General features: G+C 43.9%; 1 protein-coding gene across 2 annotated transcripts in view; it reads right to left on the minus strand.

The window, feature by feature from the left end:
- Positions 1-4,370: 4,370 nt before the first annotated feature.
- LOC120929744 (beta-hexosaminidase subunit beta-like) overlaps positions 4,371-19,646 on the minus strand; it is an 88,351-nt gene continuing 73,075 nt past the window's right edge. The window contains exons 11-14 of one of the 2 annotated variants that reach the window (XM_040341435.1): positions 14,608-14,782; positions 9,973-10,063; positions 8,179-8,283; positions 4,371-4,526 (exon numbers count right to left, since the gene is read on the minus strand). In XM_040341435.1, coding sequence (XP_040197369.1) covers positions 4,466-4,526; positions 8,179-8,283; positions 9,973-10,063; positions 14,608-14,782 — 432 coding nt within the window. In that variant the 3' untranslated portion in view covers positions 4,371-4,465. Of the gene's footprint in view, positions 4,527-8,178; positions 8,284-9,972; positions 10,064-14,607; positions 14,783-17,995; positions 18,171-19,646 lie in introns of both variants that reach the window. The other variant, XM_040341434.1, reaches the window with a different exon arrangement.

Here is a 19,646-nt window from a genome sequence, read left to right on the forward strand (position 1 = left end):
CATACTGTTATTAGAGTAGCTTAGTTTCACCAGTGATCAGTGTTTGTTTTTTACACTGTTATTGCATATAACAGTGATGATTACAAACCATTCACACCTGAGTGTTTTTCAGCTTGTAAAGCGCTCAGCTCTGAAGCTCTAAAACTCCCAACAACCATTAATTTCAATGGCCCCTGTTCACATACGAGCGTTCTGTCGCCTGAAGAAAAACGACTGAAGCCTACAAGCGTTTTTGTCCCCATAGAATGTTGGCACATAAAAAAAATAACAATCTTCCATAAATATAGATGGCTCTCTACAGGGGCGGACTGACAACTCATGGGCCCCCGGGCAATAGGAGATTATGGGGCTCCACAGTATACACACACACAGTATACATACACACACTGAAAAGGCACTGGAGAGGCGGGGCATTTTGGGATTTTTTTTTTTTTTTTAAACACAGATTTTTTTTTTTTTTAAGTATTTTTGTGCGTGTACTCGAGAGAGGAGCCGGACTGCAGGAGTTGGGAGTAGGCAGGCCTCCCCCAGAGGCAATCTGCCACCTTTCTCCATGCCCCGGGTGGCAATGGCGGTGCGTGAGGGGGTCCTCCCACACAGCCCGCCCTACCTGCTCCGCTTTGAAGCCCAGGCAGAGGGACTCCCTATAAGGGAGTGAGAGGATTAGCCCGCTCAACCAGCCCCGTTAGTCCTTCGCCTCTCTTTTTAGAGACCGCGTGGTCAGAGTGCGTGCATGTTAACCCAATTTCGAGTGCGTGTAAGTGTGGTGGTTTTTGTGGGAGGGGGATGGGCGTACTAAGCGCAGGCTTACCTCGCATAGCCCACCCACCGGGAGCCGGGCTGAGACCACCAAACTCAATTCACATGTAGCCGAGACCAGGATCCGATCCCCCTAGCTGCAGAGGTGAATGGCTTGTCAGCGCAGTGCCAATTGCGTTGAGCCACCGCAGCTCCATCACAGATTTTTACATACTGCCCCTGGTTTTACTGAGGCTGACAATCCCCGATGGAGCTCCCTAGTGGCATGGGGCCCACGGGCAGTCCGCCCCTGGTCGTGCGATGTTGTACCCAAACAAAATTAACATTCTTTTTTTTCCCACAAATAGAGCTTTCTTTTGGTGGTATTCGATCACCTCTGCAGTTTTTATTTTTTGTGTCACGACGCTTGAGTTTTAAATTTTTCTGTAACCTTTCATATAAATGTGAGTATATCTCCATTGCTTTTTGATAAAATAAAGTTTTAAAAGCGGCATTATGCTATGGGCATTCTCTTCTTTCATACATGAGAATAACGGAAGATCATACTAGGAAGCAATAGATTGAGGATCCGTTGAGTGCTACACAGTGGCATGTACTGTGATTGCGCAACACCCCTGTGTGGGGTAAGGGCAGTGGCGGTGCATCCATCCTGCACCTGTCAATCAACAATAGATTCATGCATTGCATGAATCTATTGTCGCTGCCGCCCACTATTTAATTTTCCGGCCTCTTGTCTAGCGCTGGCCATCTCAATTACAGAGGTGAAGTGCCTGATTAAAGCCACAGGCTCTAATAGGCTTCCTGATTAGAGCCTGTGGGCTCTTAACAGGCTTCCAAATTAAGCAGCGGGCGCACTGCTGTGTGTTTACTGCTTACGTAGTGCTTTTTTGGGCTGGGTCGGTGGGGTTGTGTGACTTACCAGTGCCCATCAATGCCAACCAGTAAACACACCTGCCTGACACTGACCATTACACTGGCCTGCCTGACCTACATACACTGACCAATGACCTGCCTGACCTACGCACACTGACCAGTGACCTGCCTGACCTACGCACACTGACCAGTGACCTGCCTGACCTACACACACTGACCAGTGACCTGCCTGACCTACACACACTGACCAGTGACCTGCCTGACCTACACACACTGACCAGTGACCTGCCTGACCTACACACACTGACCAGTGACCTGCCTGACCTACACACACTGACCAATGACCTGCCTGACCTACTGACAATGGCATACATATTACACACTCTGTTTCTGACCTACCTCAGCCGTAGTGTGCAGGCACAGCAGGCAGTCAGTCATCAGCGCCGGAGAGGAGAAGCCAAGGAGAGCCGCCCGCCCGAGCGGGGATGTAGCGTTCTCGCATTCTGGAGCCTGCAGGCTAAGATGGACGTCACCATCGTCACGTCACACGGTCCTCGCATTGGCGCTGCAGGCTCCAGAAGGCGGGACCTGCGGCACTCGGCCACTTTCAGCCGCACTCGCGACCAGATTGGGCCCGGGGCCAACAATGGAATGCAGCATTCCATAGACTCTGGGCTTTTCGGGGTCACATTCAGGGGTTCAGCTCCCCCCGATGCCCCTGTGCAACACATATTATTTTGAATAGGTCTACTATGCACAGCACACACATCACATGACCTTATTGGTTTTGTTTAATATAAACACTTGTCACTTTTAATTACCCTACGTTTTTTAAAAAGTATCCTGGTAATCTATAACCACACGGTTAATTTTACATATCCTAAAAGGGACAGCGCCACACCTACATCTCTTTTCCACCAATTATCTGTACTCCACTTAGGTGGCTGTATCTGTAGGGGCAGCAGTTCTCATGTGTGCTTTGTCTATTCCTTTGCGTGGAATCATTCACAACCATTTCCCCTTTCAAACATTGTGCTTTGCTGCCCTCTTCTGGACGCCTAAGGGATTTTCCCTTGGGAATCAAGGCTTCTGATTTTGTCCTTTTTAGATGAAGAATATGGACTCTGGTAGCATTGCACAAACATTAACATAAATGTTGTATGGGTAGAGAGATATTTTGTTTCAATTGGTGATTTATATTGGTTATATGCAGCACATAGTACCCTTTTTCTACAATGAGAGCCCCGGGGGTTGGCCAACTCCACATATTGCCCACACATATGCAGTCGCATTGTGTGGGTAATGCCCAGTTGAATTTTTCTCAATATACAATATATAAGTTAAAGCGGAGCTCTGCCGATTTTTTTTTTTGTTTTGTTTTAAAGTCAGCAGCTACAAATACTGCAGCTGCTTTTAAAATAAGGACACTTACCTGTCCAGGGCGCCCGTGATGTCCTCACCCGAAGCTGATCTGTCCCACTGGTCCCTGCTGTCTTCTGGGGCCTGCGTGTCTCCCAGAAGACAGCGGGGAGGATGGAGGAGGTGCTGGACATGGCGTAGATAGCCACGAGCGCCTCGGTTATCTATGTATTAGATAGGTATCTGCCCCCCCCCCCCCGAAAGGTGCCAAATGTGACACCGGAGGGGGGGGTTCCAAAAAGCGGAAGTTACATTTTTGGGTGGAACTCTGCTTTAATAACAGCTTTATTAGTTGTACAGTATCTCACAAAAGTGAGTACACCCCTCACATTTTTGTTATATCTTTTCATGTGACCACACTAATGAAATGACACTTTGCCACAATGTAAAGTAGTGAGTGTACAGATTGTATAACAGTGTAAATTTGCTGTCCCCTCAAAATTACTCCACACACAGCCATTAATGTCTAAACCGCTGGCAAAAAAAAAGGGAGTACATCCCTAAGTGAAAATGTCCAAATTGAGCCCAATTAGCCATTTTCCCTCCCCGGTGTCATGTGACTCATTGGTGTTACAGGTCTCAGGTGTGAATGAGGAGCAGGTATGTTAAATTTGGTGTTATCGCTCTCACTCTCTCATACTGGTCACTGGAAGTTCAACATGGCACCTCATGACAATAAACTGAGAATCTTAAAAAAATTATTGTTCTACATAAAGATGGCCTAGGCTATAAGAAGATTGTTAAGACCCTGAAAGTGATCTGCAGCACGGTGACCAAGACCATACAGTGGTTTAACAGGACAGGTTCCACTCAGAACAGACCTTGCCATGGTCAACCAAAGAAGTTGGGTGCACATGCTCAGCGTCATATTCAGAGGTTGTCTTTGGGAAATAAACGTACGAGTGCTGCCAGCATTGCTGCAGAGGTTGAAGGGGTGGGGGGTGGGGGGGTCAGCCTGTCAGTGCTCAGACCATACTCCACACACTGCATCAAATTGGTCTGCATGGTTGTCAAGCTTCTTGGTAGGGTAAGACAAAACATTGCATCACAAAAAAACTGGCAAAAGCAAACTAAAAAAAGAAGAAAATATGTCACTCAGATGTGTGATAATAAACAGCTCCCCTAATTGGTCAGCACTGAAATAACATTGTCATAGTATGGTCACAGCAATTAACAGTACATAAGTACCAAGCATCTGTAGTCTCTAAAAAACAAAAAAAATAATAAAATAAAAACCCACACACACACACACACACACACGATACCTTTAAGATTTTATTACAATAAAGTGTAATCATAACATTCACCTTTAAAAAAAAAAAAAAAAAAAAAAAATAATAAAAAAAAAAAAAAAAATGCGCATTTTGGCCCAGCTGTCCCGATTCTTCAGCCATGATCACACTTCTAAAATTGTCTAGTAGTCCATTTCATTTTCACAAAACCCAACATAGAGCGGCTCTGCCGATATTCCACGCCTGGAAAGAGAAGGACAAAAAATAAACAACAATCTGAGCCTGTACAGGAGACTGGTAATGTTCATTTATAAATATAAAATCTAATCTGAATGGTGTCTGCACTAATGCAGTATTTCAAATGAAAGTCTAGTAACAATTGGCACATGACAACAAAATCAGAACTATTGTTTTCTTTATTGCATATGCCCAACAGTTTGCAGCAGAGACATGCATGCCCCATGACCCAAGCACAAAATGTGCTGTAAATTCCCATCTGCAACTGAAATGATAAAGAAAACCAACAGGAATATTTAGTCTACTGTAAATCTGGGCTCCTGAAGACTGGAGCTGATAAACTGAGTTTGGGCGTTTTTTTTTTTTTTTTCAAAGCCCATAAACTCCACTCTGTTAGCCTATGTGTCCATGCACACATGGACGTTTTACAGCTTTTTTTCTGAATGCCCGAAATCGCGTTTAACCACTTGCCTACTGTGCACATACACCCCCTTCCTGCCCAGACTAAATTTTAGCTTCCAGCACTGCGTCACGTTAACTGACAATTGCGCGGTCGTGCGATGTGGCTTCCAAACAAAATTTACGTCCTTTTTTTCCCACAAATAGAGCTTTCTTTTGGTGGTATTTGATCGCCTGTGCAGTTTTTATTTTTTGCGCTATAAACAAAAAAAGAGCGTCAATTTTGAAAAAAAAAAACCACAATATTTTTTACTTTTTGCTATAAAAAAATATTTTTTTTATCTCCGTTTAGGCCGATACGTATTCTTCTACATTTATTTTTTATTTTTTTTAACAAAAATATCGCATTAACCGTATAATGACTGGTTTGTTATATTGCCTACAAAATAGGGGGACATAATTATGATTTTTTTAAAATTTATTTTGTACTAGGAATGGTGGCGATCTGCGATTTTTTTTTTCGGGACTGCGACATTATAGCGGACACATCGGACATTTTTTTACACATTTTTGGGACCATTCACATTTATACAGTGAACAGTGCTATAAATATGCATTGATTACTGTATAAATGTGACTGGCAGGGAAGGGGTTAACCACTAGGGGGCGGGCAAGGGGTTAAATGTGCAGCCTGATCAGTGTTCTAACTGTGGGGGAAGGGGGGTGACCGATCTGTGTCCCTATGTACAAGAGACACAGATCGGTCTCCTCTCTTCCTGACAGGATGTGGAGCTCTGTGTTTACACACAGTGCTCCACGTCCCCGCTCAGTTACCGGGCAATCGTGGGTGCCCGGCCGCCAGGCACGCGCACAGTGTTCCCAGGAACGCGATGGGTGCGCGCCGCCGGCGGCGCGCGCCCCCTAGCAGCTTCTAATGACAGGACGTTTAGCTTTATGGAGCTAAAAAAAGCTATTGCATAAACGTTAAAAAAAAAACGTTGAAAGGCTCCCTGCAAACCTACTGACATTTTTATAGCTTTTTTAGCGTCCAGTGTGCATGGAGCCTTACTTGTAGTCCAACATTGAGATGGGAATGAGGGACACCCATCAGAAAAAGCATGCAGGCATAGGACACACCCCCCTTAAAAGAGAATTGTACAGAAAACTAAGATTAGTTAAACCCACAAGGGCTTTTTTTACCATTACTATTCCTTTACATAAGGTTTAGCTCTGGAAAACACATTTTGATAGATAAAACCGTGCATTTTGTATACAACTATATAGATCAGACCAAAATGAGGAGGCATGAGGGACATTGCTCCAAATCGGGGACAGTTGTAGTCTCTCCCCGTCAAAGTAGATCCCACAGGCTGAAAGTAGAAGTTTGCCCTGTGCAAGTCCTAGTACCTTTTCATGTACATCCCTGCAAGTCTGAATGCCGTCCATATATCTGTCCCTGTGTAAAGCAAGTTTACTTTTCTGTATGGGGAGAGCATCAGATAAAGGAGCACCTGATCCAGCCCCCATGTGACAACAGAAAGTTTATAATAAAATTCTACAGTTCCATGTTATCAGCAATTAATAGACCACTATTGCAATGATATTTTGCCTGATGGAGGCAAGACAAATAATGGATCAGCTCTGCCCCAAGATGACCACTGGAGCCACAGGAAATCCCAATGATGTGAGAGGTTACAAAAGCTTGGAATTTCAAAGTAAGCATAATTTGGAAGCAAATCAGATTGGCAGTCATAGCAAGGAGCCCAAATTTGATGTAGAGACAGGCTTGAACCACATTGGGGTGGCTGACATTTGCATATCAATTTTGGGCTTAAAAAAAAAAAAAAAAAAAAAAAAAACACATGCAACCTAAAATGTTAAAAATGGTCATCTTGGAATGCCAGTACAACAAATGTACCCACCAGGGTGTTCGCAACAGGGAGTCATAAATGGGAATTCATAACCTAACAGGATGTTCTCGCATAGGCCTCCTGATGTGATGTATGGGGGTAGAGGAGCATCAGATAAGACCTCCAGGGAGGTGCAAATGAAAATGACCGATTTCCTGAGTTACAGCAATATCAAAGAATAGCCGTTACTGAAAGATGATCCATGTCAAAAGCACATATTCGTGGACCAATGCTGCCCCTAGTGGAGACTACAGCATGCTTCCTGGAAAATGGACAGAAGAATATACTTCCTGGTTATTAGAAAGGACGGCCTCTCGTGGACTTTCATTTGACAGAGGACTAGACAGGCGGGCAGAGGGCGTTTGTGTGGGTGGTGTCTGAGTGAGATTTTAAAAAAAGGGTAATCGCCAGCTAGATTTCCTCCTCTTTTCCTTGGAGCTCAGCCAGCATACAGAGCCCAAAAGGAAGGACATGATTATTGCATCACCCTGCGATTTTGTTTTTCTGCTCTGTAGTTTTCTTTTAGTGTTTTGCTCGCATTTCTACTTTCTTGGCAAATAAATGAGATCCTTGCTTATTTAAGCAGTGTATTTTTTCAGACAATTTTATCAGAGCTTTGATAGACTAGCCAACTATAGGAATAGAAAATATAATACACATTTATAATAAATAGAGGAAATCCAAAACCACCCCATGTTTTTTTCAGAACCCATTTGAAATAAAACTGTTTTCTGCAGTAATTTTCCATAAAATGTGAGCTGATCCTCATAGAAGTCACGACAATAAACAAACACAATGTGCTTAACCACTCCAGTACCAGGCACTTGCATCCATTTCCTACCCAAGCCAATTTTCAGCTTTCAGTGCGGTCGCTGTTTAAATGAAATTTGCGCGGTCATGCTATACTGTACCCAAACAGAATTTTTATAATTTTGTTCCCACAAATAGAGCTTTCTTTTGGTGGTATTTGATAACCTCTGTGGTTTTTATTTTTTGCTAAACAAAAAAAAAAAAAAAAAAAAAAAGTTTACATGTGTTTGTTAATTTTTTTTGTAAATAAGTATGTTTTCTCCTTCACCGATGGGCGCTGATATGCATTGATAGGCAGCACTGGTGGGCACTGATAGGCAGCCGCCTGGGCACCAATTGGCATTTCCCTGGGGGTCTAGGGTGACATACCTGTGGTCCAGTGTGGTGGCCATCCCTGGCAGCGCTGATAAACAATCCTGTCAGGGGAATCTCGGCCCCTCCCGCTCCTCTCCATAGATCAGGGTTGGGTGGCAAATTATTGAGAGCAATACAATCAAGAAAGCACAATTTCCTATGACACATTTTCTTGGAGGACTTACCCGACCATACGACACCTATGTACAACCAGCCTGTTATAAGCATCCTGCACGGAGGTCACTTTTGCACTGCTCCAAAGTCTTTCTGCAACCGCACTTGCTCTAGGCCTGTATGAGAGGAGGAGATTTAATTCTGTTTCTTTAGCATGACAAAACAAGAATGTACCATTCTGCTATGTTAACCGAACTACACCTACAACTTACAGTGTTATATACTCGAGTACTTATTGACTCGAGTATAAGCCTAGGGTGAGAATGCAGCAGCCACTGTAAGCGGAAAAGAGGGTTAATAATGCCCATTTGCACACCTCACTGTACCCATTGCCGCCTCCCTGTGCCCATTGCACAGGAAACAGAAAAGAGTGCACTCATAAGTTGTGTCAGCAGTCCTGCAGCAAATATTGCAAATGAACAGTTCAGATCAATAGTTATTCTGATATTTATTCTCCTCCGGTCGGAGTGGGGTCACTTGGTTGTGTGTCAGTACCAGCCCCCTCAACATAGTGAATCCATGTAGCCCATATTCCATACCATTTATGGAGTTTGTCCTTGAACTTTGCATCCACTCCTCTGAAGCCCTAATATCGTTCAAACGGATCCAGTCCGAGTGGCTTGGGATTTGGCCATTTTTCCAGTAAATGGGGATCAATCTCCTAGCCGCATTTAAAAGATGAGGCAGTACCGACTTTCGATAAAGGCTGAGAGGAATGGTGGGGACATGGAGGAAATTCATTGGAGAGTCAGGGAGGTCTATGTCCAATATACAGTTTATTTGGGTTCTGATGTCCTGCCAAAAAGGACGTAGCTTAGGGCAGGCCCACCATATGTGCACAAAGGAGCACAATCAGTTTTGGTGAACACACCAGAAGCGGCTTTCTTTTAGACTGAGTGTAGGGGATTCAGGTTTCTAAATCTTTTAGTTGAGTGCATACATTTCAGCTTCAGTTATTTAGCTTTAGGCCAAGTTGACACTGACATTTGAGGGGCATTTTTGACGCTCCTTAAACGCCTATGCAAATGATATCATGGACAGCGCATCAAAATATGAAGCGTTAGCATCACATTGCTTTATAATTGAAGCCTCGTGTGAAGTCTGGAGATGTTTGAAGCCTTTCAAAGTCTTGGATAATGCTCCACAAACACACTGACAGGCGTTTGCTGTGCATTAAAAATAAATAAACATACGCCAGAGGAATATAATTTCCCACAATGCCCTGCAATCATAGAGGAGAGCATAGAGAGTGTCCTGCTGTCACTTCCTTCTATGCACTTCCTGTTTGTGCTGCTTGAAGATGGCTGCCATCAACTTCCCAGGGTAGGTGTGTAAATCATGATACAGAGCATGACAGTGCCTAATTGGATTTACCCAATAGCTCCTGGGTGCCGTTCCACTTAGCCAGGAGTGTTTGTGGAGAAGTTTTAAATTCGGAAACAAGTCAAAACCGTACCTAAAACATTTAGAGAGCATTTATAATGCTTCATTAACTCTTGTAAAATGTCAGTCTAACACCAAAACAGATTTGGATTTTCATTGCTCAGTGCAGTCATGTGGCGAGTGCCGTTACAGTCTCCAGGCCTGTGTAGTGATGTTTAAAATTACTGGCACATTATAGCTGCTGGAAAGGGTAGCAGAAGATGGGGATCACATAAGGTATACGCAGTGGGGATTTCAGGGGTGGGGAGGGTGTTGAGCCTCTTTACCTTTCTAGCTTGTGTGAAAAAGGTGAACTAACCCTTTAAGTGTTGCAATATATTTGTAGATTCGCAAATTCTAAACAATGTAACCGGTAAACATACCACAGTCGTGGTGCGAGGTTTGTAGCGTCCACAAATTCACCCCATAGACAAGCTTCACCACCAATTACAAGCTGCTTCTGCTGTTCGGTCCCTGCAAGAAAAAAAAAGTATGTCTATGGTCAACTGCAATAGAACAGCATTTCACTGCTGCCAACAATCACATTTTGGAAAAAAGGTTGGGGGGGGGGGGGGAATAAATAAATACATTTTTGGTCTCAACTTGGGCCACCTATACTGCATGTCAAAAATTTGAATTACTTTCTTTGTATTCAAATTTATACTGAAACAAATGCAGCCCTTTCTAACCCAAATGGCAAATTATTTTTTTAGATGCAGACTGAACAGGCCCTTTAACCAGTCTGTCACAGTATGCAACAAAACAAAGCATTTTGATGTGCCCTGTTCACATTACAGAGCAGAGAGGTGCAGAAATGTTCATCTGCTCACCTGAAGTCAATATGTATTTCTATCTATGGACAATCATCTTACGCATAATGTATAGTAATTTCAATACAGCCAGATATTGCAGTCTGACAATCGCATTAACACAGCAGTCTTTGTTTTTCAAAGTTCCCCCTGTAACAGTTTTATTTTCTCGTGATGCGGCCAGTCTAATATTTCAGCTTCCTTAAAAACAGGCCAAGCTGTCCAGCAACAGCAGAAGTTAGAGGGTTGAGAGTAACCATTTACCACCGACGGGTGCTTACACGTCAGCTCTTATTAATTATTTAAAAAAATATCCCAATTCCAAACTGAAAAAAAAAAAAAACTGCTGCAGTAACAACTTACAAACTTATCTAAGAAAAATATAAATCGCGCTATATACAGCGCGCCGCTGTCTTCACCCAAGAAGCTCCCGACGTTCCCCCAGTGGACAAGTGCCTGAGAGTTGTGTACCGGCCGGCACATTAGATTCAAGGCACATTTTAAACTGCATAATTAACGAGATCCAACAGGACTGCATATCTGAAACTGCGAGATTGGGACCCATTATATGCCGTTTCTGATCCCCTGTAGTAAGGGATCGTGGGAATCTGGTAAGAGGCCAGTCTAAGTTTGGTGGAGGAGATAAAAGTTATAAAACGTGTCCAAAGGAAAACGTGATATCTGTGGCACAGATGCACGGGTGTTTGACATACTACCTGCTATCTAATGGACTTTCTGCTGTTAATATTTTGGACTATTAACTCATTCATAGCCAAAGTTTATATTTAGCTAATGTCTTTTTGATTTAAAGGGGTGTTCCAGCCTTTTTTTAAGTTTATTAAAAGTCAGCAGCTACAAAAAGTGTAGCTGCTGGCTTTTAATAAACAGACACTTACCTGCTCCATGGTTCCAGCGACGAGCCGGCCAGGGCTCCGTTTCCTCGCCGCCCCCCCCCGGCCAGCGTCTTCATTCCTAGTGTAGGCACCCGGCAGTGACGGCTTTCGGCCAGGCACCCACTGCGCTTGCGCGAGTGGCGCCGTCCGATTGGACAGGCGCTCGCCTACAGGGAGGGGCTGCAATAAGGCGATTAAGCTATTCGCCTTACCAGCCCCTCGGCGGAAAGAGGAAGTGGGACAGGAAGCCCCCACTCCCCCCCCCCCCCCAAAAAAAATGCATGCCAAATGTAAGGGGGCAAGGAGTGGATTAAGCGGAAGTTCCATTTTTAGGTGGAACTCCGCTTTAAGTGTTCTTTGTTTGTTTTTGGTTCTCACTTGTAAATCACCATCACTGGTGTGGGATTCTTCGGTGGCTGCATGCTGCACCCTAGTGGCCAAAATAGGTCGCTCCTGACATAGCAGCCAGCCTTTCATTTATATCACCCACTTGCACATGCTTGTGTCTGGCAAGAAGGGTGGTTGAGGTAGCGCGATTAATATTTTTCTTTTGTTTGTTTCTTGTAGTTATTGTTTACATGATAATCGCAGCACCTCGAGGGATTAGACTGACCACGTTGCAGTTATTTCCCCTTTTTCTCATCTTTTTTGTATTTTTTAGCGCAGTTTCTTTCCATTTTTCCTTACAAACTTATCTGCAGTTTGGCTGAAATTTGTTAGTCACTTATGTAAAGTCCATGCAACACTACTCTCACCTGAGATTGATAATGCTGCTGTCCAAGGGTGCCCATGTTGCACCTTCATAGATACAATTGAGAGAACAAAGAGTGGTGCAAGCATAATTATGACTAAGTGAACTTCAATTTGTGAAACACATTAATCTTGCCATGCCTGCATAGCGGTCTCATGATGCATCTTGATGGATTTTTATCTTCAATAAAGTAATTATCACTGCTTTAGGCTGAATTCACATCTGCATTTTTAGTGCTTTTTGCACTACAGAACATGTTCCATAGGAAACCATGTTAAATGGACTGTAGTGTAAATCTGCAAAAGGCACAAAAAAAAATGCATAGGTGTGAATCAAGCCTCATACCTGGGGGTGCAGTCAGCCTTTCTTGAACCATTGGTTCTTATTCAGGCTGCGGACTGGACCTGCACCACACGGTTAAAGGGAGCAATCATTCCCACCCAGCTCTGTCTTGGTATCAAGCATAATCATGCACTACTCCAAGCTTAAAAATTGGAGCAGATGCAACGCCTAAACAAGAGGGGACGCAAGCTCTTTTGTTTTTTAGGACTGATATGCTCTTTGGTTCTGTACTGTGTCTGTTGGATACAGAACAGCTGGAGTTGCATGCTCCGAAAAAAAACAAAAAAGAACCCACTCATGAATTCCTCAGGGCCAGCTGATATTCACTCAGGAATGGCCTGTCAGCTACCTCTCCTGACAGACATTCCTTGACTGAAAAACTGAAGGAGATTGGTGGAAAATTAGGCACACATGAGACCAATCTAAAGTCAGAGCACCCAAATGCAATTGTAAAGTGAAGCTCCACCCAAAGGGCGGAGAGTTTCACTCATCTGCCCCCGCCCCCCTTCGCTGCCACATTTGGCACCTTTTCAGGGGGGAGAGGGTACCTGGTTTTGACAGGTACCCGCTTCCACATCTGGCTCAGTCCGCCCCGTGTAAGTGAGCTGGAAGTTCATCACCCCCGTAGCCGGCCCATTCACAGAGCGCAGCACGATTCGCACATGCGCGATAGGAAACTGGCAGTGAAGCTGCAAGACTTCACTGCTGGTTTTCCTGAGCTGAGATTGCAGCGCCAGCAACCCAAGAATCAGCCTGGATGAAGACACCATTGGATGCCTAAACAGGCAAGTGCCTTAATAGTAAAAATAGTCAGCAGCTACAGAATTTGTAGCAGCTGACTTAATTTTTAGAGGGGGGTCAGAATTCCACTTTAGGTTGGATTCACACCTATGCATTTTTAGTGCTTTTTGCAGATTTGCACTACAGTCCATTTACCATGGTTTCCTATGGAATACGTTCTATAGTGCAAATCTGCAAAATGCAAAAAGCACTAAAAATGCATAGGTGTGAATCCAGCCTTAAGCCACCTAGTAAAAGCCATGAGCATAGGCATGCGCGCAGGGTGTGCGAAGTGTGCCCAGGCACACCCTAATCACCCTGTGCAGCACAGATTCTCCTACTGCCTTGGCTCCCATCTTTCTGCCTGCAGCGCTGCCAGCTTCCCTCCTATTGGCTGTTGCTGCTGGGATGTTTTAAGAGTGGGGAAGGGGGCAGTAAATGGGTAATTTACCGGCCCCTTCCCTTTCTGAATGAACACCGTGAGCGCTCGGTAGTGTGTGTTTGGGCTTCAGAGTGCACACCCTAATGCAATAGCCTGCGCACACTTATGGCCAGGAGTATTAAGGAAATAACAGGATTTGCAGCTAAACTACCTTTACATTTCTGTGGTTACCATACACATTGCTGTCAGAAACACTGAAACCTTCAAAGTTTGTGTAAAAGGGTCTATGGGGAACTTCATACTTCTGGCAATAGCCATATGGTAAATGCACTGCCGAGACTGCACGAATATACATTAAGATGCAATACATCTGCAGTGCAACAGCGACCACTACAGGAGGCAAGGTAAAACACTACTCCTGAAGGTAGGCAATCCTAGCACTGAACAAAGACAGAATACTTTTCGCATGAAATACTTTGTTTTATCAAAATTTCATGCATCAATAGCATCTATTGAAAAAATAAAGTATTCTGCCACACAGAGATCCTGTGCGGCTGGCAATGCCCATAATTAATCGGATGAGGGCATCTTATACTTGCCTCTCCAGTCCCCTGGAAAGGTTTTCTTCTAAAACTTTTTGTTAATTACAGAACTGCAGCCTGTCGGTCTTTTAGCATTGAACACGATGGGGAGAGTAGGATGCTCATGTCACCCTCCACACACTGTGGTTTTAGCCTCCAACCCCTAAGTTACTACAGGACATAGCAGCGACATCTAGGTTAGGAGAATGGAACCCGTGTGCACACTGGGACACAGGAATCCTACACCCCCAGGAGTGATGCATGCGGAGGAGACAGAAGCACTATAACAGAAAAAAAGACAAAAACCTAGGTCCACAATAGCTTTTCTATCGCAAGGCAACTTCCTATAGGATTTTCTTTTACCCCTGACAGCGCCGCTTTAAACTGAAGGTGCAGTAATGGCTACTATAGGGAAAGCCACATGCAGATCAGCCGACATGAGAAGCAGCTGTGCAGTGAGGCGCAGGCACCAGAACACACCCTCGAAATCTGTAGGCTCCACATGGTAGATCTGGATCCAGTCCTGGCCATAGGCAATGCGGTTTAAGTACCAGGGAGCAGAAAGCAGGGCCTGAAAGCCAGCAGCCGTAACTGCTGCCATCTCCGCTTGGTAATTCTTTTCCTTCCAGACTTCAACAACTGTATCTGGCTTCAACTGAGAAATTTAAATAGAAGGTTTAATAAAGCATGGCATGTTGCAGTACATTATTATTATCATTATCTGGAAAAAAAAAGAAAAAAAAATCAACATAGGACACCAACAGCCTCTAATGACCCTCATAAATCTGATGATTGTTATATTGAAGTCTGATTTGGTTGTTGTGCCACTTGTGGTTGCTGAGGACCAGAAGATATGATAGAACGCAGGGAGGAAGACAAAGCCAGTTATGAGGAGCTCAGCATGTAAAGGAAGGTGAGAATCTTCATTTTGCGCGCTCATTCATTTACAAGCAAAGAGTATTAAGTTACACGATGAGTTAGGTGACATTTGATGATATGGAAGCTTTACTAAGACATGCAGCTGGAATGTGACCAATGTGGAGCATACAATTCATATGATCACTTCCAATACAGTTTCCACCACCCAACCCATTTAAAGTGGCTGTAAATCCACATTTTTTACTTTTGCCTATAAGGCTCACCTGTACGGTTTAGGAGATATTCCCCTCGCAATGCGCCGCTAATTGCAGCGGCGCATGCGCCGGAGGGGATCCTCGGCTGAAGGGCCGGCATGAAATCTCCTGTGCGCATGCGTCATCGCCGCTCCAGCCAATCACAGCGCTGGAGCGGCGATACCCGGAAGACACGCTCGGCTCGGACCAGGTAAGTTCCCTACACCTCGTTCCGAGGTAAGTATTTCATAATGAGCTATTATGCGGTGCATACTAGTTCATTAAGGCTTTTGCCTTGCAGGGAAAAAAAAAAAAAAAAAAAAAATGTATATGCGGGTTTACAACCGCTTTAACCCTAATGCCGCGTACACATGATCGGCATGTAAAAAGACGTTTAAAAAAATGTCATTTAAAAATGATCGTTTGTGGGCTTAACATCATTTTTCGGGTTCTGAAAAACGATAAAAAATGTTTTCGAACATGCTGCATTTAACGACGTTTTAAACCATGTTGTTTTACAGGTTGTAAAAAATTATCGTGTGTGGTCTAAAACTACGTTAAAAACCCGAACATGCTCAGAAGTTATGAGACGGGTGCTCTCGTTCTGGTAAAACTAGCGTTCGTAATGGAGTAAGCACATTCATCACGCTGTAACAGACTGAAAAGCGCGAATCGTCTTTTACTAACATGAAATCAGCTAAAGCAGCCCAAAGGGTGGCGTCATCCGCATGGAACTTTCCCTCTATAGTGCCGTCGTACGTGTTGTATGTCACCGCGCTTTGCTAGAGCATTTTTTTTTTTTCACAATCGTGTGTAGGCAAGGCCGTTTTTAATGATCGGGTTGAACAAAAACGTTTTTTTCACTAGACCCTTAAAAACTTAATTTTTTAGAACCCGAAAAAAGGTTGTGTGTAAGCGGCATTAGTGCTAGTCCGATGCACTTTTTTTCTGCATGAGTGCCAGTTCACACCAGGTGCAGTCCCGTGTACTTTCCATGTATTCCAATGGCTCTAGTTTACACCAGTGCAGTTAAACAGGTTAACAGGTTAAACAGGCCGAGTCACTTGCAAACTTTCTCTATTGTCGAGCCTCCAGTGGTGAGATCACCTGCCAATGGCATCTATATTTATCCCCATTCCATAAGAATACAAGTCACTCTCACACCAGGTCCCTTGTTTTTAACCACTTCAGCCCCGGACCATATTGCTGGTCGGTGACCGGGCCCCTTTTTGCGATTCGGCACTGCGTCGCTTTAACTGACAATTGCGTGGTCGTGCAACGTGGCTCCCAAATAAAATTGGCATCCTTTTTTACCACAAATAGAGCTTTCTTTTGGTGGTATTTGATCACCTCTGCGTTTTTTATTTTTTGCGCTATAAACAAAAATAGAGCGACAATTTTGAAAAAAAATATAAATTTTACTTTTTGCTATAATAAATATCCCCAAAAATATATAAAACACTATTTTTTTCCTCAGTTTAGGCCGATACGTATTCTTCTACATGGCATTATTAAATTAGTTTCACTTTAAATTAGATTCTGGGCAGTTTTCAAGTCGAGAAAACTGCTAGGAAGCATACACACGTCCAGTTTTCCCAGCCAAAAGCTCTCTTGGCAGTTTTCCTGGCAGGAAAACTGGTCATGTGCGTAAACCCCCCCTATCGGTTTCAGTCAAGGAAGGGACCATCTTTGCTTCTGTTTAATCTGCAACTGCCATGATGCTCTACACATGTGATCAGTTATGACACCAACCAGTGGATGGTTTGACAGTTTGGTTGGGAGCACAACCAATAGGAGAGTTAATTTCCGCTTTTATGGATGGGCCAACTCCCGCTTTAATAAGTTCATCTAGCCATGCAGCAAAATACTTCTGTACTCTTACACCATGGTATACATGAGTTGTACATTAACGACTTCTAGATACTCTCAATTATGTTATTCTCCTTGCCCATTCTACCATTAAATGACTGTATATCCTTGTGCGTTTTTTGGATGGTTTTACACAAAAGAACTTCTGGTTACTGACCCTCCTTCCTTTCTGGCAAGACTTTTTCTCTGATCTTTATCCTTGATGCCCAGTCACCACTCCAAATTGATGATATGGTATCCACAGAGCCGTGTGCTAGCCATGACTCCCGCACGCATGCACGGGAGTGACGTCATTGCGGCTCAGCCACTGAAACAGCATCTGCCCGCAAACCCGGAAGGAAGAGAGGTTGAAGATGGAAGCCCTGTCAGCGCGCTGCTGGAGGACTTAATTCTCAGGCAAGTCTTTCATAATGTGTCGGTATGCAATGAATATAAGCACATTGTGACATTAAATTTGCAGGAAGATTAATTTTTTTTGCAGTTTACTACCGCTTTAAAAGCCTGTCCCCTGCCAGAAACTGCAGCGTAGGGCACTTGCTCTCTGTGGTCTTCTTGCAGAGTTCCAAAACGCCCCCTACTGAGTCAGAGCAAAAACTTCAGCAACAAGCTTTGCTAATCCTAGAGCTATAGGCCTGACTCAGTAGGGGTGTGTCAGACAATGCCCCAGAGTCTGCAGCATGCTGGCAAGGGACGGGCTTTTCTTTTTAGGCTGAGGCTGCTTTAGAAAGAAAGCAAACACACTGAACACCTTTTGTTTTGTTACACCTGAAACAAATTTAGACAATTTAAAACTGAAGGTTCAATTGGGCTTTAAAACTAAAAGCAAGAAACTGGTAAAGGCCAGCACACAGCCATTCTCACATATGAATATTAAAAACACAACTAACCATTAAAGTTTAGTGGCTCAACTCGGTAGTATCTCTGCCAGTCCTGGCCATAACTAATGTAATCTAGGTACCAGGGAGCTGAGAGGATGGCAGAAAACCCTGCAGCTGTCACTTTGTGCAATTCTTCGAAACAGTTTTCCCCCTTCCACACTTCCACTACCGTGTCTGGATTAATCTGCAAAGATTGCAATAGATGAGTGTTTTTAAGAAATAAATAGAAGGTTTTATTAGTATGCCAGTTAATCTTCACTAACGCCAATATCACACTGGCAGCTACAGTATTGCAAGAAAGGACAAGGGAGCCACGCAACTGTTTCGAGGATGCCTCTTCACTGCCCAAAATGCCGTAGAATCCCCCCTCACCACCGAGGGACCGACACCTTGCTGGACAAGCCAAGGAGGAAGTCACACCACAGAAACAGTTATGGGATTGTGTCTGACGGGTTGCCGTCAGTGAAAAGATTGCTACTGTCATACAGGCCAGATGTACAGTTAATGCCTCATGCACACTGGACATTAAAATAACGTTATAAAAAAACAGCAGGAGCTTTGCAGTGAGTTTTTCAACTGTGTTGAACTGTTTTCAGCATTTTTGCATTATTTATTTTTTTAGCGTTTATTTTCCACGGTAGCGTTTTTTTATTTATTTATTTTTTTAAATAAAAAAAATGTTTTTCAATGGATCAAAAATGTTAAAAAACACTGGTGAGCGACGTTTATCAGCGTTAGAGCATTTTTACAGCTGAAAAATGTCTCTCGGAACCCACTAGTTTGGGGTTTTTACTGCTCAAAACTGCTGATAACAGCCTATGTGCGCATGTACACACACACATAGGATAACATTGAGAGTTTAAAGGGTTAGTAAAAGGAAAAAAAAATGTTTCCTTTAAAATAACAAACATGTTATACTTACCTCCACTGTGCACTGTACCTCTTTCGTTTTGCACAGAGTGGCCCCGATCCACGTCTTCTGGGGTCCCTCGACGGCTGTCTCGGCTCCTCCCCGCAAGTACTGACCACAGTCATGCGAGAGAGCTTGCATGGTGGTGAGTAATTGTGGGCGCGCTCCCGTGATACAGCGAGCGGCCATAGCCACTATCACTCGGCCTCGCCCCTCGGCGCGCCGCGTCACTGGATGCGATTGACAGCAGCGCCAGCCAATGGCTGCGCTGCTCTCAATATATCCGCTCTAGCCAATCAGCGGCGAAGAGGATCTCGGGACCACGCGCGGGACTTTCGAGGGGTCAGGTAAGTATAACGGGGGCTGGGGGGCCCCCGGCAGCATCAGATGTTTTTTCACCTGTATGCATAGATTGCATTAAGGTAAAAAATTGTTTTACTTTACAACTCCTTTAATGACTGTAGAAAAAAAAAAAAAAAAAAAAAAAAAGCTACTGCCAAAAATATCCGCTGTAAAAACGTCCGGTGTGCATGAGGCCTTAGTGTTAGAATAAGGTTTTATTACATGTATAAACATTTACGTGATTAAACATCATTAATAAGGCAAGAATGGTAGCAAGAAACATTTTTTACATGATCACAATCTTCTACTGACATACAGTGCAAGGCTCTTACCTTCTGAAGAAATGCAGGATTGCCTTGCCATTTCTTTACAAACCCTGACACATAGGAAAGGCCTGCAACTTGGCTT

This window comes from Rana temporaria, chromosome 1 (genome assembly GCF_905171775.1).
Source record: "Rana temporaria chromosome 1, aRanTem1.1, whole genome shotgun sequence".
NCBI lineage: Eukaryota > Metazoa > Chordata > Amphibia > Anura > Ranidae > Rana > Rana temporaria.